Source organism: Leuresthes tenuis, unplaced genomic scaffold (assembly GCF_036924035.1).
Source record: "Leuresthes tenuis unplaced genomic scaffold, fLeuTen1.0.hap1 SCAF_10, whole genome shotgun sequence".
Taxonomy (NCBI): Eukaryota; Metazoa; Chordata; class Actinopteri; order Atheriniformes; family Atherinopsidae; genus Leuresthes; species Leuresthes tenuis.
The window spans coordinates 1,620,071-1,642,378 of NW_027325364.1; the positions used below are offsets into that span (position 1 = coordinate 1,620,071).

General features: G+C 44.9%; 1 protein-coding gene across 1 annotated transcript; it reads right to left on the reverse strand.

Annotated features, from left to right (window-relative positions):
• Window positions 1-1,264: 1,264 nt before the first annotated feature.
• Window positions 1,265-21,249, reverse strand: LOC140315890 (semaphorin-4A-like). Its single transcript, XM_072393499.1, has 14 exons — window positions 21,150-21,249; window positions 10,813-10,973; window positions 10,666-10,728; window positions 8,214-8,312; window positions 8,020-8,110; window positions 6,966-7,088; window positions 6,125-6,252; window positions 5,860-6,041; window positions 4,864-5,002; window positions 4,447-4,636; window positions 4,202-4,317; window positions 2,762-2,925; window positions 2,488-2,558; window positions 1,265-2,410 (listed from the first exon to the last, which is right to left on the reverse strand). Exons 1-14 carry the CDS (start codon window positions 21,235-21,237, stop codon window positions 1,605-1,607), a joined length of 2,421 nt encoding a protein of 806 aa, XP_072249600.1. The 5' UTR covers window positions 21,238-21,249; the 3' UTR covers window positions 1,265-1,604.
• Window positions 21,250-22,308: the final 1,059 nt, after the last annotated feature.

The window sequence follows — 22,308 nt, forward strand, 5'->3', positions numbered from 1 at the left end:
GAGGAGATCAAAGTAAGCTTCTGTGTTCTTCACCAGCAGGTGGCAGCATATAGTCCCTTAAAAAGGTTTTAATTGGGCACATTTAACACATTATTAACACCAAAATGACAAGAAGTTTGGACTGACGTTTATTGACATCGTGTGTGACGTCACATCCTGTTTACATACATTAACTCCCCCTGAGTGCGAAACAGAATCAGCAGGATTCATCTCAGTCCCTGATTTTTTTTACGTTCAGAAAATAACATCATCAAAAAAAATAAAATTATTTAAACTAAATGTTCCCTGAGAGACAAATAAAAGCATAGAAATAATAAAAATATCAGCTGTAAAGCAAAAACAAAGTACAAAAACTAAAAAAAAGGGAAAATTTCCACATTTTTTAAGAAGTTTTGAAGAAAAATAAAATAAAAATATATATTATATCTACCAATAATAAGAAGATGAGTAATAAAGACGGAATAATTAAGACTATTTGGATGAGTTCACAGCATGGAGGAAGATTCGCTCATTAAATGAAAACAGGAAAGTTGAGTCAGGGAAGCTGTAATTCTGCCTGTTTTCATCTGTGAAAAAGTCACCCTGACTCTGAGATGATGCTTGTTGCCATGGTGACCTGGTAAAGGTACGCAGGTGACAGTTTGTGGCAGCAGGGGTCACAGCTGTGTGTGTTGGTGGAATTATTGATCTCTGAAATAAGGCTTCGTGCTCCAGCTCGTGAGGCGTTCACAGACCATCTTTGCAGGACTGGGACTCACCTGAAGTCGTGTTTCAAACAGACTCCAGAGCAGCTCAATGAATTAGATTAAAATGAGGCCCCTGCAGAAATGATTTGATTATTTTTCCTGTAACTTCACCGATTTCACACAAACGAAGCTGAAGCTGAAGCTAAAGCTAAAGCTGAAACTAAAGCTAAAGCTGAAGCTGAAGCTAAAGCTAAAGCTGAAACTAAAGCTAAAGCTGAAGCTGAAGCTGAAGCTAAAGCTAAAGCTGAAGCTAAAGCTAAAGAAGCTAAAGCTAAAGCTGAAGCTAAAGCTGAAACTAAAGCTAAAGCTGAAGCTGAAGCTAAAGCTAAAGAAGCTAAAGCTGAAGCTAAAGCTAAAGAAGCTGAAGCTAAAGCTAAAGCTAAAGCTGAAGCTGAAGCTGAAGCTGAAGCTAAAGCTGAAACTAAAGCTAAAGCTAAAGCTGAAGCTAAAGCTGAAGCTGAAGCTAAAGCTGAAACTAAAGCTAAAGCTAAAGCTGAAGCTGAAGCTGAAGCTGAAGCTCTGCTGGGATCCGTTCCACCATCAGTCAACAAACTCTTGCTCTTTACTGTGGACGTTTGAGCTGTTTTGTCTCATTAAAGCTGTTCAGCCGATGCAGCTCAAAGCTTTTATGGCTCAATAATAAACAGAAGAAACATTTAGGCCCAAGTTACAAATTCAGAAAACTTTAAAAGTGCTGAAAATTAAACAATTTTCAGTCCAAACATCACAAAACCAACACATCCTTGGCATGAAATAAAAGGATGGATTTAATCATTAGGTCATGAATCAGAACACAAGCTGATGTCCTTCTGGAACAGCTTCGGGGTTATCTGATCGGATGGAGCTGAACTGAAACCTTCACTGGACGACCTTCAGGTCGGGAGCGGCGTCCTCCGGACTGCTCAGAGAGCAAATCTCCATGGATGTGTGTGTTTTGCTGCCAGCCTCCGAAGTGACCAGGAGAGCCGGTCTGAGGCCAGGCTTCCTTCGTCTCCACATGTGGAGCGATGCGAGCGCCAGGACGAAGACGCAGGCCGCCAGCAGGAAGGAAACGACCACCAGCTCGCTGTGGTAACTCTTCTGCTGCTGGGCGCCATCGCTGGCGTTTAGCCGGGAATGGCTGTCCTTCCTGGAGGTCGGGATCACGTCCAGCCCAGAAACCTTTTCCCTGAAGTCAGTTTTCGTCGTGAATGAATCCCCTTTAGATCTGATCAGGTGATCTTCTGAGTCTGTGAAGTTGTTGTTTAGTCCAAAGTCATCGGTTGTGAATTCTTTGCCTTCATCCTTCGCCACAGAGTCCTCGGAGTCTTCTGACGTCTGTATCCAAGCAGGTTCCTCAGAATCTGAGTCATCAACAACCTCGTCTGTGCTCATCAGCTCTGGCTTGTCGTCAGGCTTCGGAAAGGGGCTGAAGGAGCGTGGAGCGGCCGCCTGCCGGACATCGTAGCTCGCAACCGCTTCCTGGTGCCCAGCTTCCGCCGCCACGCAGCGGTAGCTCCCGAAGGTGTTGGAGGAGGCGAAGAAGCGCAGGCTGCCGTCAGCCGAGTGCATGAAGAGTTTCTCTGGCAGGCTGCTGAACTGAGGGGAGGTCCAGGTGAGAGTGGCCAGGTTGGATGGTTTCAGACACTGAAGATACACCGCTTCATTCACGTGAGCCAGGACGTCTGCAGGCAGGAACGATTTGACTCTCAGTGAAAACTCTCTCAAACAGACTGATTATCTCTGGTCAGGAAGGCGTTACCTGTGACCTCAGGGGCCTCGTTTTCCCCCCGACATTCGTCCTCCACGTTGCTGTTCTCCAGAGTTTGAACTCTGAAAAGTAAAAGCAACAGCCTGTCAGTCAGCGCTCAGGGCTGCGCTACAGCTGATAAAAGCTGTTCTGATCCATTTAATCTTGGATTATTTCAGCCTTAATCTTCAGATTCTGACTGGATGCGGCGTTAAATTAAACGTCCGACAGGAATCGGGCAAATAAACCGACGTGTTTCACACGTTAATGATGGACCTTCACTCACATGTCCTCAGGGCTGCCATCCGGACCCGTGCAGGCCTTCCTGGTCCGGCTCCACCCACACAGAGGATCTCTGGCCAGAACACACTGGCTGCAGCTGCTGTAGACGGAGCACCTGGCCACAGGTACAGCCGTCACGCCCTCAGATGTTCCCACGTACAGAACGCCCTGCAGAACCAGAACCATGCTGAGAGCTGGACTCTAACCCCACCAAACCTTTAATCTGCAGGTCGTTACACTGAAGGAAGCTCTCACGTGTTCTTCTGTGCCTCGGTTAGCTTTACTTCCTGTTTTATCTCGCTCAGCTCGTGTAATAGAAGAAGTTGTAGCGTACAAATGTTTAATATTTGTCTCAATTTCCTCGTATTTATCACACATTTAAGATGCAGAAAGGAACCTAAAATAAACCGTGTACATACATCTAAACGTTAAAGCTAAATGTTTCGAAAATATGCCGATTGGCCCCGCCCCTAATCGTATCCTCGACCAATACACACACCACACCACAACCCCGCCCACAACTGTTGACCCAAACCCGCCAAAAGCCAATCACGGCTGCCGGGTTTCACCTCTCATCCAATCAACGGTGGTGGGCGGGGTTACGTGTGACTGCGTATCGGTCGAGGATACGATTAGGGGCGGGGCCAGTTTGCATACTTTCGAAACATTTCAATTTAGAAAATCCAAAAGCAGAACCAGACTACAATAAACCGGCAGCTGACAAGGAAAACTCAGGAGATTAAAAGAGGCCTGGGGGCTCACACCAAAAGCGTCGTGAGCTTCATGAGTTGAGAAAGGCTCAACTTTATGCAAATGAGCAGTGACGCTACGCGACGACAGCCAATTAGGGCCGATCTGGATTCCGAAGGCGGAAAAAAGGCGGAAAAAAGGTGGAAAAAAGGTGGAAAAAAGCGGGAAACAGCAGAGCGCAAACACAAAGAAACACAAAGAAGGCCCAGAGTACGATCCATGGTGAAAGAGGGAACCGATGTATGGATGGATTATTATATATATATATATGCTAGTTGCTATACATATAAGCCCCGCCCCTTTAGCCGCTTCCGGCAGCAGAAGAAGTAGAAGCGGCGGGTTGTGAGCGTCGTGAGCGGCTGTGGTCGCTCACAACGCTTTTGGTGTGAGCCCCCGGTTAGCTTTAGGACTGTGAGTAACTCAGGGAAAAGGCAGCCACACTGACACCTTTAAAAGCTCTTCATTGCCCCACATGTTTGAGATGTTTTCCTGCTTCAACACATGTGATTTAAATGAAAAGGTTCTTCAGCTCAGGCCTGTTTATGACCCATTAATCTGAATCGGGCGCGTTGAAGTCGGGGCGCCGGCCCACGAGGATCAGAGGTGAGGAACGCTGCAATGTGCTTTTAGTCTGAATGATACCAAAGGGGAGTTATGTCTAAGAGAGTAACCCTAAGGGTAATCTGAGGGTTACCTTGGATGAAGACAGCACGATGCTTTTCATCAGCTGAGGTTGTGTGAACACCTGAATCTCCTCAATGACCTTAGGACCCTGATCAAGCAGAACCACCTTGTGGAGGAACCCGGATTCTGGAAATCGGAGAGATGATGAACATGTTTTAAAACATATAGACAAGATTCTACGAAGATGTTTCAGTTTAAAGGAGAAATTTCACTTTTAAGGAGATCATTTCAGAATCATTGGTATTTGTGCCTCACCTGTGAGAAGAAACAGGACCATATACTGTCTGCCGTTGGCCGCCTGCGTCCTCATCACTGCCACGCGACTGTACTGCTGCTCAGAAGCAACAACAACTGGCTCGCCGCTGACAGGCGTCACGCTTTTGCTGGTTAGAAACCTCGTCTTCACATCCATTAGAACAGAATCGGGTTCATTACCAAGTCCACACTGTCAGGGAATAAGGAGGAAGAGAAATATTTCATTGAGTTGTTTCATAGTATTAAAAAAAAAGGAAACTAATGTGGGCCCAATATGAAACCCTGAGGGACACCATATTCCACATTTTATGCTTTGAAGGTTAAATTTAAGGAAAAATCTACATTTCTCTGTTCTTGGGAGCATATATCAGGATGTCTGAAGTCACCAGGACATACATGTTTCATATTAGTTCTCACCTTTCCCAAGTGGGAATGTTTTTCCAAGATTGGACTCCACTGGAGACTTTTCATATCCAGAGTCTTAAAGGTCCCATCAAACACTGATTTTATGTCCTGAAGCCTGAATATGCATACAGCCGACTCTGGACGTCTGGACCTGAAACACATCTTTGATTTAAAAAACAGTTGCCCTCTGATAAACAATTCCATTTGTCTTATAAACATTTTAAAGCCGACTTTAAAGCCTTATGAGGAACATTCGTAAAGTCGGGCTTAATCTAACCGACCCGGTTAGCTACAAGCCTGAAGGTGGAAGTGTTGGTTCTGGTTCTGGTTCCAAATCAAAGTATGCATCAAGGTTATTATGGCCCAAATGTCCGGATTTATTCTAGCCCCGCCTTTTTCTTTTATTACCCAGAATGCATCTGGAGGTGACTTTATCTGCACTGCAGATGGAGGAAAGATGGCCGAGGAGGAAAAGTATTCCAGCTTTTTATTTCTGAGTGTGGAGCTGAATGGCTTCAGGAGGTAATGTAGGTGTTTAACCTTCAAATATGAGGGGGATTCATAGAGTTAAAGCATCTATAATTTGGCTTTGATGCTCTCAGAGCGGTGACTCAGTTCTGCTGCTTCCTCCTCGGCTTCATGGTAAAACATATCAACAACAGCAACAACCACCCGGTGCGTGTTAAACGTTTACTTCCTGTTTCTGTTCTCAGGCCACTAGAAACAAACTGCTAACTCGACCTGGTACTCTGACTGCCGCAGGGATTATAGACGCATTAATATTAATGATTACCTGTAATGAAATGAAAACACAACCACACAGAGCACTGCTGACTGTCTTATTGACTGTCGCCTCTGAAGCTGCTCTCTCGCTCCTTTATGTCGTATTTTCTTTTTATTTCCTTGTAAATATTTAACTTTTGAAAGAGTATTTGAGGAGCAAAAGTTTATCTTAAAACACGTCCGATTTCAGAATATAGAATATATAATAGAAGTATGCTTTCCTACCACTGAGAGGTGAAGATGCCGTAGAACAGCATGTCTGACGTGTTGCTGCCCTCTGGTGGTGGGAGGGTGAACACATCCTGCAGAATGTTGAAGGGAAGCTTTTTGTGGGTCTTACAGAGCAGAGGTGCTTTGGCAAAAGACGTCCACTTCTTCTGCAGAATCCTCTGACCTCCAACATCGTGCTTTAAAACAACACAGGGTGAAACGGGCTTTAATCTTCCTGTTTTAATTTCAACATCGTGCACAGCTCTGTGTTTTCTGTCACCTTGCAGACTTGAGCCACCCGGCTGATTTTCAGGTTATCCACAAAGCTGAACTCTTTCCCAACTTCACTGAAGAAGAAGTAGAGTTTCTGCTGTTCTGGGTCCAAAGATGAACTCACGAAGGTTGGCTCTGAAATACAGGAAGTGATGACAGAAGAGGGAATTTAGGGCGCCGTGCCACATGGCGTGAACACGGGGAATAAGATGTGAGCCCCACGAAGAGCTGAATCACAGATATGGCGAAGAATCGGGTGATAGTGCAGAAACACGAGTGTTTTCTCAGGCTGTAACATGTTAACTTTGAATCATTTTTGGTGATTAAATTCACAGTCATCGGAGTCTAAAAGTGCAGCTCAGAGGACCTTTTGAAACAAAGAGGAAATGAGTCACTAAAAGCAGGAAATAAAGTGTTGAAAGTACATTTGATGGTTTTCTGACAGAGCATTATGAAATGTTTAAGAAAAGCACTTCTGGCTCATTTCGTAGAGTCACATCTTTACTCAGATCCAATGAATGATCTGCGAACCTTCTGTGGATTCGAATTAGACCTCAGGTCCAGAAGAAGTGGCTTCAGTCTGGGATTCATGCTGTTCAGGCTCTCTGTAATTCTTCTGGATCATCTAAAACATACATGCTGGAAACCAAAAGATTTTGGACTCTATTCAAACCCATTAGCAGTTTGGTTTCTGTGGAATTCTCTCTTTCTGACACTTATTTTCTCTTCCCTTTTTCTGTCTGTCTCACCACAACACATTCGCTGCATGTATGTCTGCATATTCAGTCTGAAAAAACAAGCTTTTAAAAGGACTTGAACTTTAAAAGGACTTAAACTTGTTCACTTACCCTCCAGGAGGCTTGCAGAAGATTCCAGGCTGACGTCTGGGCATCCATCTTTGCTGAAGAATCGAGAAATCTGTGGTTCGACTCCTTTGAAGTCGGTGGTTGTGGCGGTAAAAAGCTCTCCGTCTGCACACAGAAAAACAGAAACACTGAAAATGTTTTTTGACTCATGTAGATCCAAGCCTCAACACGCTCACATTATACCTAAACCGGTTTTAAGGATCAGAAACTGAACTCAATATTCATTCATGAACGTCAGCCTGTTTCCTTTGGTGTCATACAATCAAAACTCATCTATACAAATGTGATATTTCATGTTTTATTAAAGGTTTTGGTGCACAGTGCTTCTTACGGCAATATTACATAGAAACTACCAGGCTAAAATTTCCTGGAACTTCACTTTCTTTTAAAGGTGACATATTGTGTAAAACTCCTTCTTCCTGTTCCTGGGAGCATATATCAGGGCGCTCCTTCTTCTGCTGCTAACTTACAGCTAACTGCTAACTTACAGCTAACTGACAACTTACAGCTAACTGCTAACTTACAGCTAACAGCTAACTTACAGCTAACTGCTAACTCACAGCTAACTGCTAACTTACAGCTAACTGCTAACTTACAGCTAACTGACATCTTACAGCTAACTGCTAACTTACAGCTAACTGCTAACTTACAGCTAACTGACAACTTACAGTTAACTGCTAACTTACAGCTAACTGCTAACTTACAGCTAACTGCTAACTCACAGCTAACTGCTAACTTACAGCTAACTGACAACTTACAGCTAACTGCTGACTTACAGCTAACTGCTAACTCACAGCTAACTGCTAACTCACAGCTGACTGCTAACTTACAGCTAACTAACAACTTACAGCTAACTGCTAACTTACAGCTAACTGCTAACTTACAGCTAACATACTAGCATCTGCACAAAAGAAAATCCTAGGGTTGTGTTTTTGGGGAGTTTTACACCTGACTGCTGCTCCCAGGAACAGGAAGAAGGGATTTTCACATAATATGTCCCCTTTAAAGTTCTTCCCAGTGAGTTTTATTTACTGACCGATGGTGATGGCAGTGTTCCTCTGGAAGGGGCTGAACGGACAGCGACCTCTAGCCACATCCCGACGGACCATGGAGAGGTTTTCAACATCCTGAAGGACACAAACAGAAGCTGGCTGTGTCTGAGCTGCTGAATTATCAACAATATGTAAAATCACCACAAATTCATGACATTCAGATTCTGTGAGGACTTACAATGTAGGCATCATGGGGGCTGAAGGCGTAGCTGCCACAGGCGTAGAGGTGGGTGGAGTTTAGTGGCTGCAGCACGTGGACAAAGTTTGGGCAGTCGACCTGAGGACGGACAGAACTGACTTCTGTTAGTCTGGGGATAGAGTTTCAGAATGACCGATGATGATCTCTGATCATCGACTTAAGTCACAGCTCTTTTACAGCTTTAATCAAAATGTTTGTAAAATATTTGCTTCATTTTTCATGACTTTTTTCTGGACGTCAGGAAGGAAAAAGATCAAAATAAAAACACAAAAAATATACTATTACTGATTACAGACAAACATTGGACTCACAAACATTACCGTATATATATAACTTGTTATGGAGATTATTGGGATTAAAGGAACTGCATTAGGCTGGTTTAAGTCATATTTATCTGATAGATTCCAGTTTGTTCTTGTAAATGAAGAATCTTCCTCACACACCAGAGTAAGTCATGGAGTTCCTCAGGGTTCTGTGCTCGGACCGATTCTTTTTACTTTATACATGCTTCCATTAGGTAACATTATCAGACAGCATGGCATAAATTTCCATTGTTATGCTGATGATACTCAGCTGTACTTATCTATGAAATCAGATGAAACCAACAGGTTGGTCAGACTAAAAGCCTGTCTTAAAGACATAAAGACCTGGATGACTCAGAACTTTCTGCTTTTAAATTCAGACAAAACGGAAGTTGTTCTCTTTGGACCTGAGCGCTTCAGGGAGAAACTGTCCTGTTATATAGTTACTCTAGATGGTATTTCCTTGGCTTCTAGTTCTACAGTGAGGAACCTTGGAGTTATTTCTGACCAGGTTTTGTCCTCTGACTCTCATATAAAACAGTTTCTGCCTTCTTTCACTTTCGTAATATCATTAAAATCAGGAACATCCTGTCTCAGAGCAGAGAAACTGCTCCATGCATCTGTTCCTTCAGGACTGAACTACTGTAATTCCTTATTATTGGGCTGTCCCACAGATTCTCTGAAAAGCCTCCAGCTGATCCAAAATGCTGCAGCCAGAGTTCTGATGAAAACTAACAGGAGAGATCATGTTTCTCCAGTTTTAGCTTCTCTTCATTGGCTCCCTGTTAGATTCAGAATAGAATTTAAGATTCTTCTCCTCACATATAAAGCTCTTAATGACCGAGCTCCATCACATCTTAAAGATCTCACAGTTGGATGTTTCCAGGCTGCAGGTTTCCTTGTGGTTCCCAGAGTTTCTAAAAGCAGAATGGGAGGCAGAGCCTTCAGTTATCAGGCCCCTAAAAGCAGAATGGGAGGCAGAGCCTTCAGTTATCAGGCCCCTAAAAGCAGAATGGGAGGCAGAGCCTTCAGTTATCAGGCCCCTAAAAGCAGAATGGGAGGCAGAGCCTTCAGTTATCAGGCCCCTAAAAGCAGAATGGGAGGCAGAGCCTTCAGTTATCAGGCCCCTAAAAGCAGAATGGGAGGCAGAGCCTTCAGTTATCAGGCCCCTAAAAGTAGAATGGGAGGCAGAGCCTTCAGTTATCAGGCCCCTAAAAGCAGAATGGGAGGCAGAGCCTTCAGTTATCAGGCCCCTAAAAGCAGAATGGGAGGCAGAGCCTTCAGCTATCAGGCCCCTAAAAGCAGAATGGGAGGCAGAGCCTTCAGCTATCAGGCCCCTAAAAGCAGAATGGGAGGCAGAGCCTTCAGTTATCAGGCCCCTAAAAGCAGAATGGGAGGCAGAGCCTTCAGTTATCAGGCCCCTAAAAGCAGAATGGGAGGCAGAGCCTTCAGTTATCAGGCCCCTAAAAGTAGAATGGGAGGCAGAGCCTTCAGTTATCAGGCCCCTAAAAGCAGAATGGGAGGCAGAGCCTTCAGTTATCAGGCCCCTAAAAGCAGAATGGGAGGCAGAGCCTTCAGTTATCAGGCCCCTAAAAGCAGAATGGGAGGCAGAGCCTTCAGTTATCAGGCCCCTAAAAGCAGAATGGGAGGCAGAGCCTTCAGTTATCAGGCCCCTAAAAGCAGAATGGGAGGCAGAGCCTTCAGTTATCAGACCCCTCTCCGGGACTCCGGGTCAGTTTTATAATAAGCAGCTAATTTAGGGGTAAAATGCATCTCACACAGCAGTGGTGAGTTCCATCCATCTGATTTTGTGCACTTTTACTATTCAGATATTAGAGAAAAAAGTTTAAACATCAAAGTGCAACAGAAAGTGTGTGAGTTGGGCATCCATCACGTGATGAAGACCTGAAACCGTGATCTTCTTCACATTAATTCAGAAGTCTTCATCTTGTTGCATCTTCGACTGTTTATTATTAATTATTAAACTTCTGGTTATTGGTAATTGTTGCTCCTCAGCTCATATTCACACAGAAGCTAAAGCTCCTTCTTTTCATTCTTGTTTTCTGGAGAAATCTGTGACATTTGTGGTACATTTGGATGGAAACGTGTTTTATCAGGAGGTGGATTACCGTTGGATTCTTCCCTTTGCTCTGACACTGGTTTATTTCCTCCTCAGTCGGACTCCACTGCACCTGAACACAAGAACAAAGACCTAAACATCTAAAAGAAGCAGAGATGACCAGAGGACTTCACACCTGAAGGCTTCAGTCGCTCACCTTCTTCTTCAGCCTGATGACATCACTCTGACTGACGTCCAATGAGAGGACGGTGTTTTGTGCCCCGACGTACAGGGTGGAGCCGTCGTCACTTAGCAGCAGGGTGGTGGTGTTGTGTACATCAGAGCGGCTGAAGTGGACCAGAGGTCTGTCTGTAGAGTCTGAAAACAGTGGAAACCCTCAACCTTATCAGTCCAGTCTGAAACTGCACGCTTCAAAGTGTTAGAAACTGGCTTTAAACAGAGAAAACTGGTCATTTTCTGCAGCAAACTTTACAAAGTTTCAAGAGGCACACCAGGACAAAACTTGACTTATTCAAAGTGTTCCCAAACCATCTTCATGCTGACCTAAAGTCACTGTTTTAATGATTTAAGATGATCAGTCAGACTTAAACTGTGTTTAATACGGAGTTAAAATAACCATCAACCGGTTTTTCCGCTTTAACAGAAATAAACAGCAAACTACTTGAAAGAAAAGGGTTTTATTTTCTCAGAAATGTTTAAGAACTTTTATCAAAGCGTATTTTAGGGAAAAAGCCTGAATGGTGTCACTCGACTGCCTGGAAAACACAACGGCGTCCAAAAAATCTGAGAAAAAACATGAAAAATCTGTCAGAAGTCGTCGGAAACCGAGAAAACTACAAAAACCTTTATAAAAAAACAACTTTGTGCCAAAATAAGCAGTTTCCTCAAATGCTTTCAGATATAATCATCAACCGTTTTTCCGATTTAACAGAAATAAACAGCAAACTACTTGTAAGAAAAAGGTTTTATTTTCTCAGAAATGTTTAAGAACTTTTATCAAAGCATATTTTAGGGAAAAAGCCAGCGGAGAGATGGATTTATTCCCCTGAATGGTGTCATTCGACTGCCTGGAAAATACAACGGCGTCCAAAATATCTGAGAAAAAACATGAAAAATCTGTCAGAAGTCGTCAGAAACCGAGAAAACTACAAAAACCTTTATAAAAAACAACTTTTTGCCAAAATAAGCAGTTTCCTCAAATGTTTTCAGGACACCTTGCTGAGATATGCCAACTTTTCACCTTGTTGCTGCCGCCAGCTTAACCATGAAAACCTCAGGGAAACCTCAGATTACGGCTTTGAGGGTTGCAGGAACTCAGTGGCTTCAGTAACTGTAAAATGAAAGAGTTTGGAGCTGCCAGTTCTCATCTAAAGGCTGCTCATCAGCTGCTGATAACATCCCTGTGATAAAGCACGGTGGAGGCAAAAAGCTGAGACTGAACCTGCATCAGACAGCAAAGGCCACACTGAAGCGCCTTCTTGGTTTAAAATAACCCTAAAAATTCAAGTTAAACCCAAGAGGACACGTGAGGAGAAGTTGAGACGCTCCCATCCGAGCTGACGGAGAGCAGAAACTGACTCATTTACAGTTTATTTAAAGCTTAAAGCACAAAAAGTGACTGATGCTAAAAGTAAATGGAAAGAAAAAGAAAAAGATGAAAGAGTAAAACAACAAATAACCAATAGATTATGATTTAATACGGGACTGAAATGAAAACAGTGGAAACATTAAATACTGAAGATGCAGTCGATCTGATCTCAAATGGAACATTATTCAGTCTTCAGGCTAGAAGTGGAAAGTACCTTTCACCTGTGGTAACCCACGGAAACCCAAAAATAAGCAGCAGAGCTCCGCCCACTGATGTAAGAGTCGCTGTCAGAGTCTTCAGGCTTTTTCATCAAACAAAACAGCCAAATTTCAGAAGAAAACTAAGTTCATGTAGCAGCCAGGAGCTGCTGATCAATGAAGTGAAGAGAAGCAGCTGCTGCTGCCCATCAGTCTGGGAAGGGTTATAAGGCCATTTCCAAACTATCTGGAGTCCATCGTTCTACAGAGAGAAAGATTATTCACAAGTGGAAAACATTCAGGACAGCTGTCAATCTTCCCAGGAGTGGACGTCCCAGCAAGTTCACCCCAAGGTGAAGAAGCCCAGAGCTACATCTCAGACTCTACAGGCCTCAGTTAGCATGCTAAAGGTCAAAGGTCATACATCTCAGACTCTACAGGCCTCAGTTAGCATGTTAAAGGTTAAAGGTCACCCCAAGGTGAAAAAGCCCAGAGCTACATCTCAGACTCTACAGGCCTCAGTTAGCATGCTAAAGGTCAAAGGTCATACATCTCAGACTCTACAGGCCTCAGTTAGCATGTTAAAGGTTAAAGGTCACCCCAAGGTGAAGAAGCCCAGAGCTACATCTCAGACTCTACAGGCCTCAGTTAGCATGTTAAAGGTTAAAGGTCACCCCAAGGTGAAGAAGCCCAGAGCTACATCTCAGACTCTACAGGCCTCAGTTAGCATGTTAAAGGTTAAAGGTCACCCCAAGGTGAAAAAGCCCAGAGCTACATCTCAGACTCTACAGGCCTCAGTTAGCATGTTAAAGGTTAAAGGTCATGACAGCACAGTTAGAAAAAGACTGAACAAGGATGGCTTGTTTGGAAGGGCTGCAGGAGAAAGCCTCTTCTCTCTAAAAAGAACATGGCAGCACAGCTTAGGTTTGCAAAGCTGCATCTGAACAAAGCTCAAGACTTCTGGAACAATGTCCTTTGGACAGACCAGAGCAAAGTGGAGATGTTTGGTCCTAATGCACAGCAGCACGTTTGGAGGAAACCAAACACAGCATATCAGCACAAACACCTCATACCAGCTGTCAAGCACGGTGGTGGAGGGCTGATGATCTGGGCTGGTTCTGCAGCCACAGGACCTGGGCACCTTGCAGTCATTGAGTCCACCATGAACTCCTCTGGATACCAAAGTATTCTAGAGTCAGATGTGAGGCCATCTGTTGGATTTACTTAGTTTTATAAGAACCTGATTATCTTTATCTGAAAATAAAACCACAGTGTGAAGAAACTCGTCTTTTCTCAGAATGTGTCTGAGTTGTTTCTCTCTGATCTACTTCAGGTACAAACCAACAGAAGTTACTGTTTAAGCTGACAGGATGCAAGACAATGCGAAGAAATGAATCCCAGCAACACATCATCTGCTAAATGTGTCAGCTGACCGACTCAGAGACGGCACCGCTTCCCCTTTCAGAAGCTGAGGCTGCCGCTGTGGTTCTCATTCGGAGAGGATGTGGTTCAGAGCAGCAGAAAGACGCATCTTCTTCTGAATGTGAGCTTAAAATAAGAACTTATAACAGAAAGTGTCATCATCTGTGAGACAATGACTGCATTCACATGTACTTCACAGACATTTCTGACTTAAATTGACATGAAAAAGATGGCGTCACCTCAAAATGTTTAAGAAACATTTTTGGTTCATGCGCTTTAATAAATGTTCTTTGAATGTCTGAGAAAAAGCATTAAATATCCATCATGTGCAGTTAGAAACCGAGAAAACGATAAAAACTTTGAGAAAATAAATAAATCTGTGCCAAAATGAAACAGAAATACAGATAGATTTAAATAGATCAACTATAAATACTTCATTTTACACAGAACTGTGCTGAAGTCCTGAGGCTTGGGCCAACAGTAGATGGATCAGCTGAAGGTCCAGATGCATCTCTCAGGTCCTGTCAGGTCACAGCTGGATTTTTTCCTCTTTCTTAAGGACATCACTTTCAGATCCTGTTCATCTGCTGGAGATAGTTTTTTAGGCCTGACACTTCTTCTTTTGTCCTCCACTTGTCCAGTTTCCTCAAATGTTTTAAGGACACACTGCACACCATGCTGAGATATGCCAAGTTTTCAGCTAATAGCTCTTTGGGAATCACCTTGTTGCTGCAGAAATCCTATTTTCTGTCTGTCAAACTGTGTTTTCTTTGCTGTTTTTCATAGATGCAGCTAAAGAAATGGGAACAAATGATGTGTCTTTGTGACAGGCTGCTGGTAACAAAGTGCCTAAAGATCCAGTTTAAAATGGCTTCTTTGCTAAGTTGTCTGTTCTGTGTCGACACAACACTGGTTCATCCCTTGAGTTAGGAGCCTTTTTTCTGCCTGAAGGGTTCAAAGGTCAGAGTTAAGTGGCTGAACAAAGAAAAACACATTCCTCTCTTAAAGCAAACATGAAACTCTGGGTCAGGATTCTTTATCAGGACTTTTGAACAGTTCTGTCATTGTTGAAAGATGTTTTGTGATGAAAATCCTCTTTTACACTCATTCGTTGAACAATTTGTGGTTCATCAGAAGTTACTTCTGCTTCACAGGTTTAATTTAGCCATGAATGAACGTCTGTTACCACGGTAACATTGACTCATACCAGCTCTTATGTTTTGGTTTTTTGAAAAGCTGGTGTGTATTTTCACACTTCTTTCAGGTCATTTCGAGGAATAAATGAAAACAAATGAAGTCATGAGCTGCAACACACACTTTCCTCAGCTTGTGCAAATGCTTATGTCCTGACTCCATGACGATGACCTTTCACCCCGAAAATGCATCATAACTCGACTAAGGAGCAGCAGGAGGCTGAAGTCAGCATCAGCTTCTCTCTACACATATAAACTGAGTCATTACTGTCTGTAACTTTAAATTAAAGTCTTCTATTTATTAGATTATGTTATGAAGTAATGGTGTAGTTTTAAGACTTCCTAAAAGTGTACCCAGGATGGATCCAAGGGGAACACCATCAGTCACTCTGATATCAGCCCCAGGATGGATCCTTGGGGAACACCATCAGTCACTCTGATATCAGCCCCAGGATGGATCCAAGGGGAACACCATCAGTCACTCTGATATCAGCCATCACTTTATTATCTTTTTATTGTTTTTTTCTTATTTCTTGTGAGAAATTAAACAAACATTTACAAAGAAATCACTGAAAAGTGTTTGACGATTCATTGAAATAGATTTAGATCAGATTATTTTCTCTCCCTTCCTCTGAACATTTAAAACAGCAACATTGCCTTATTGCTGACATGTTAGTTACAGCTAAATGTGTGCAAGAATAAAAGTGATACCAGAAAATATCGGGTCAACCCAGGCTCACTGCATGAATCAGCACATGCAGGCATCTTTTTATGGGTTTTTACCTCACATTTTAGAACATTTGAGCCACTCAGTTACTTGTGAAATCTGCTCATTAATCAGTTGCATCGTTTTCCTGTTTACCTCAGAGACGTGTGAGCAAACCGAGTGTCGCAAGTGTAGAACAAACGCTGTCAAACTCAGGGTGTCAAACTCAGGGTGTCAAACTCAGGATAAGACGGAAACTGACACATTTGAACATGGGCCTGTAGCATTGTGTCGCTGCATCGAACAGATCAGTGAGTGGAGGCAGAACCATTTAAACTCAAGAGAAACAAAGAGAAAGTGTCATCAGTCACCTTGAGATTCTCTCCCTAAAACCTAATAATCAGGTTGGAAATCTGGGGGAAACATTGGACTCAGACCTGGACTTTAACAGCCGCATTAAATCAATGACATCAGCAGCTTTTTACCATCTAAAAAACATCAAAGGAATAGAGTCTAAACCAGACTTAGGAAGACTAATCCATGCGTTTGTCTCCAGCAGGTTAGACTACAGTAACGGCTGCTCACTGGGCTCTAAACGGGCCGTAAGACAGCTGCAGGACATCCAGAACTCTGCAGCTCGAGTCCTGACCAGAACCAGGAAATACGACCATATTAGTCCAGATCTCAGGTCTCTGCACTGGCTTCCTATCGCTCAGAGAATAGACTTTAAAACAACTCTGCTCCTGTACATCTCTGACCTGTTAGAGCCATATGAACCAGCTGGGACTCTGAGGACCTCAGGGAGGGGCCTCATGCTGGGGCCCAGAGTCAGGACCAAACCTCCCGCTGGGGCCCAGAGTCTGGACCAAACCTCCCGCTGGGGCCCAGAGTCGGGACTAAACCTCCCGCTGGTTCCCAGAGTCGGGACCAAACCTCCTCCTGGGGCCCAGAGTCGGGACCAAACCTCCCGCTGGGGCCCAGAGTCAGGACCAAACCTCCTGCTGGGGCCCAGAGTCGGGACCAAACCTCCCGCTGGGGCCCAGAGTCGGGACCAAACCTCCTGCTGGGGCCCAGAGTCTGGACCAAACCTCCCGCTGGGGCCCAGAGTCTGGACCAAACCTCCCGCTGGGGCCCAGAGTCGGGACCAAACCTCCCGCTGAGGCCCAGAGTCGGGACCAAACCTCCCGCTGAGGCCCAGAGTCGGGACCAAACCTCCCGCTGGGGCCCAGAGTCTGGACCAAACCTCCCGCTGGGGCCCAGAGTCGGGACCAAACCTCCCGCTGGGGCCCAGAGTCGGGACCAAACCTCCCGCTGGGGCTCAGAGTCGGGACCAAACCTCCCGCTGGTTCCCAGAGTCGGGACCAAACCTCCCGCTGGGGCCCAGAGTCGGGACCAAACCTCCCGCTGGGGCCCAGAGTCGGGACCAAACCTCCCGCTGGGGCCCAGAGTCGGGACCAAACCTCCCGCTGGGGCCCAGAGTCGTGACCAAACCTCCCGCTGGGGCCCAGAGTCGGGAACAAACCTCCCGCTGGGGCCCAGAGTCGTGACCAAACCTCCCGCTGGGGCCCAGAGTCGGGAACAAACCTCCCGCCGGGGCCCAGAGTCGGGACCAAACCTCCCGCTGGTTCCCAGAGTCGGGACCAAACCTCCCGCTGGTTCCCAGAGTCGGGACCAAACCTCCCGCTGGGGCCCAGAGTCGGGACCAAACCTCCCGCTGGGGCCCAGAGTCGGGACTAAACCTCCCGCTGGTTCCCAGAGTCGGGACCAAACCTCCTCCTGGGGCCCAGAGTCGGGACCAAACCTCCCGCTGGGGCCCAGAGTCAGGACCAAACCTCCTGCTGGGGCCCAGAGTCGGGACCAAACCTCCCGCTGGGGCCCAGAGTCGGGACCAAACCTCCTGCTGGGGCCCAGAGTCTGGACCAAACCTCCCGCTGGGGCCCAGAGTCTGGACCAAACCTCCCGCTGGGGCCCAGAGTCGGGACCAAACCTCCCGCTGAGGCCCAGAGTCGGGACCAAACCTCCCGCTGAGGCCCAGAGTCGGGACCAAACCTCCCGCTGGGGCCCAGAGTCTGGACCAAACCTCCCGCTGGGGCCCAGAGTCGGGACCAAACCTCCCGCTGGGGCCCAGAGTCGGGACCAAACCTCCCGCTGGGGCTCAGAGTCGGGACCAAACCTCCCGCTGGTTCCCAGAGTCGGGACCAAACCTCCCGCTGGGGCCCAGAGTCGGGACCAAACCTCCCGCTGGGGCCCAGAGTCGGGACCAAACCTCCCGCTGGGGCCCAGAGTCGTGACCAAACCTCCCGCTGGGGCCCAGAGTCGGGAACAAACCTCCCGCTGGTTCCCAGAGTCGGGACCAAACCTCCCGCTGGTTCCCAGAGTCGGGACCAAACCTCCCGCTGGGGCCCAGAGTCGGGACCAAACCTCCCGCTGGGGCCCAGAGTCGGGACCAAACCTCCCGCTGGAGATAATAAAGAATACATCGGTTCATGACTGAAAGATTAAAGCAAAAAGAAGTGGAGAGTCTGCGTGACGCTGAAAATGAATCATCTCAGATCTTATGAGGTTCAGCAGCTCAGAAACGTGATCGGGTTTGAATAAAGATGCAGGTGAAGTAGGCGCTGGACCAAAACACCGACAGATCGGGATTTAAAGACCCTCAAAATTTACTTTTCCTGTAAATAAGCTCAAGCTTAGCTTTAATAATTAAAACTCGTTCATTCAAAGGAAACTAATTTGATCCAGGAAACGACGAAGCGTTCCTCACAACATGGCGCCACATGTTTTTACATCGTTTCTGAAGGGAAAACAGAGACACATATTAAATCTAAAGGGCTCAACTCGTCCGATCAGCAGCAGGACACGATATGAAGGAACCTCTGCATCATTTACTGGGATATTTACTTCCAATGACCACGAATTAGCACGAGTAAGAGTGAGAAAGCCTCCCCACCCTGTACTTTTACCCAAACCCAGTGCATTTTGGTGTGTTAACAAGGTTCAATGACAGCAAAAACGCACAAAGTGATGTGCAAGAAGAGCTGAAAATAGTGACAAATAAAACAACTGTTCCCTTGACAGGTGACATATGCTGTAAAAACCCCCTTTTTTTAATATTAGGGTGTCTGAAACACCCTGTGCAGTAAATTACTGAGCAGGTGTGCAGGTGAGCAGCTGCTGACCTCACAGAAAAGGTGGGGTTGAACACGATGTCTCCACCCTGAAAACAGGCTGGTACCAGAACCGGGTGGAGACAGAGAACCAGCTGCGGTTCTGACCAGAATCCGCCTCACGGACCTCAGTAAGAGCTCAGAAAGTGTTAATAAAGGCAGCAAATGCCACCTTTAAGTAGGTGGCATGAAGTCCTTTTGGTTTCATAAAACTGTTTCTGTTTCTGAGCTGAATGAGGAACTGGATCCACCGTCGACCTCCACCTCTGGATCCTAAAAATCAACCTGCAGATTTAGGACTTCTGTTCATTTCTTCTTTTCTGAAGTTTGTATGCAGCAGACGTGTGTTTCCGCCCTGCTGCTGCTTTCAGGGTCACATCCTGTGGCGTAACCACGCATTCTTTGGGGGGGTCGTGTCCCCCCAATATTGAGAAAATACCAACCTGTCCCCCCCAATATACAGAAGAAAATATGTAAAATGCATGTTCTCCTTTTATGAACCCTGTCAAGGGATCGGTCTCTTGTTATGTCTTATTTATTTTCAACTTATTTCTGTGTGTTACCATGGTAACGGCTGCGCCGCGGTGGCCGTTGTTGATCGCTAACGGCTCAATGAGAGTGACCCACCGGGCGCGCTTGCGTATGTTACCATGGGAACGTAACGGCTCAATGAGAGTGACCCACCGGGCGCGCCGCCGGGCGCGCCGCCGTCTCAGCAGCGGCTCTCCTTATCTTTACGTTGGACTTCTACTTTTGACGGAGCCGTTGCTCAACAGAGCAGATTGTACCAGAACAGGAAATCCAACACAGAATCAACAAAATAAACTTCCGCCCCCTTTCAAAATAAAACAACTTAAAACAAAAATAACATTAGACTATTAGACTTTTCATTGTTAATGCACATTTTGAGACATTGACACAATAGAAATGAAGCTGGACTTAAAAGTCCTCGGCACATGTTTTGTTAAAGGAAAAGTCTGTAATTTGTTACATCATTAGTTGTCCTTATTAAAATATTTCCAGAAACATGCTTTGGGTATTTGGTCGTTTTCCATTGGAAGCTGTCCTATTTGCTACAGAACTACTGGAAGAGCATAACTGTAATTGGTAGGTGTGTTTAAGGTCAGTAAACAGGAAGCAACTAACCAAAACAAAGTGGGGGGGCAGTCACTGTCTCGGAGAAATTACACTATTCCTTTAGATGTGAACTTACATGGTCAATGTAGTCCTCTAAACTATGTTCTAAATGTCCAATTTTTCATCTATAAATAAAGAATTGTAGACAATGCACTCAACAATTTTGTTTTTCTTGGACCCCCCCCAATGTCTAAAAACCATGGTTACGCCCTTGGTCACATCTGTTCACTTCTGGGGAAAAATTCCACCAAATCAGCCACAATAAAAACCACCGAAGGGTCACAGATGTTGCAGCCCAGCCACCGTCCTCCGGGTCAGTCTGAGGCGTTCAACTGGCCTCCAACCAGTCTGATAACAGTCTGATGGGCTCTGATGGCTTCTACGATGAGCCCAATCCACACGGTGCAACCTCCCAAAGACGGAGGTCAGCAGGCAGTTTCTGCCTTTGAGCATCAGCACCGTTTTCTGTCTCCAAAGCAAATTTGAAAGCTTCAGTTCAGCATTAAATGTGTTCGATTTAGAGGAAGAAACGAGGGAACTCGGGGCAGGTGGACGCCGGCACCACCTTCTATCGGGCCAGAAGATGTTACAGAGAAGGAATTACATTAAAATCAGCCGTTAGGATGAACCGAGGTGAAGAGAACAAATGTTTTAGTCTAATTTTCCTCCATCAGGGAATAAATCTGTTGGCAAATACAACCGTCTGTTTGCAGCTTTGATTGAGAGCTTTTTGAATAAAATATTAATATTATTTCTGTATCTTTAGAATATTTATCTAACTAATTTGATCATGACATTGATATTTCTCAACATGCAAATTCCTTCTTCTGTCTTAAATTAAATGAAAAAACTTGTAGATTTACTCATTTAAATACATTTTCTGATTTTTAGTAATTTTATGATTATTTAGAGTATTTTTGGAGTTTTTCTGCTAATTTTTCTGTGATCATTTCTGTCACTTTTTTTGTTTACAGTGAATTAAATTGAATTAATTAATTAATTACAGGAAAGTTTTGGCAAATGCAACATAATCCTAAATCTGAATAATCCTAAATCTGAGAATTAAAGGACGCGACAGCTTTAGAAATCCCAACAACGGGCAGAAATGATGTGGCGGACTTACTGAGGAGGAAGGAGATCCGAGGAGGAGGCAGCGAGCCGGTGGCGCTCCGGAGGAGGCCGAGGAAGAGGAGGAGGACTGAGGAAGCCATGGTGGAGGAGAAACGATGACACGGGGAGCAGATGATAAACTAATAAATGATGGATGGTATCGGACTCGTTCGTGCTGTTGGAGCAGCAGCAGAAAGTGTGGCAACACTGCAGAGAAACAGCCAGAGTGACTCAACCACAGCTTCCTCTTTACAGGTCCGAGGTCAGGGGGAGGGGGAGGAGGGAGACCTCTCTCACGACCACGCCGCTCCGAGTGCATCACAGCCGGCAGAAGACGCTGGCGTGATGAGCAGATAACGATCCGATGGTCCGGTGCGTGACTTTAAATATGCACAAAGTGCATCCTGGAAGCGCCTCTTTGTTCCTCTGAAAGCAATTAGAGAAGTAAGAGGCTCCGTTTCTGGCTGATTCACTTCATCCTCTTTCGCATCATCATCCCATCGGTTTCACATTTCACTCTGTGGCCCGGCAGACGCACACGAACGCAACATCTGACCTATAAAACTGCAGGAAATGGAAGTTAAAGTGTCTCTGTGGAGTTGCTGTTTCAGTCAGAAAAGGGAGTTTTCTACTTTTCTCAAAGTTTAGAAGTGAATATTTACCAGATCTGACCAAGAACAGAACAAACAAAGATTTATCAGGTCAGTAGGAAAATTTAACATTTCGCTCCAACTCGCTGTGAAAATAAAGTTAAAATCTTCAGTTCCAAAGTTTTACGAATCAGAACATAATAAAAAAATCATCTGATCCTGACCAGCCGTTAAATAAGTTCATGAAAAGCTTAAATAAGTTCACTAAAAGCTTGAATATGTTCACAAAAGCTTGAATAAGTTCACGAAAAGCTTGAATAAGTTCAAGAAAAGCCTAAATAAGTTCACAAAAAGCTTGAATAAGTTCACGTAAAGCTTAAATAAGTTCACAAAAGCTTAAATAAGTTCACAAAAAGCTTGAATATGTTCACAAAAGCTTGAATAAGTTCACGAAAAGCTTGAATAAGTTCAAGAAAAGCCTAAATAAGTTCACAAAAAGCTTGAATAAGTTCAAGAAAAGCTTGAATAAGTTCACAAAAAGCTTGAATAAGTTCACAGAAAGCTTAAATAAGTTCACGTAAA

Excerpts from the sequence above, each read along its gene's own strand:
- LOC140315890 (XM_072393499.1), bottom strand. The coding sequence starts at position 21,237 with ATGGCTTCCTCAGTCCTCCTCCTCTTCCTCGGCCTCCTCCGGAGCGCC. Across the intron at positions 6,042-6,124 it reads GGGTGGCTCAAGTCTGCAAG|CACGATGTTGGAGGTCAGAG; the intron begins GTGACAGAAAAC and ends GTTGTTTTAAAG. Across the intron at positions 5,003-5,859 it reads GGCATCTTCACCTCTCAGTG|GTCCAGACGTCCAGAGTCGG; the intron begins GTAGGAAAGCAT and ends GATGTGTTTCAG.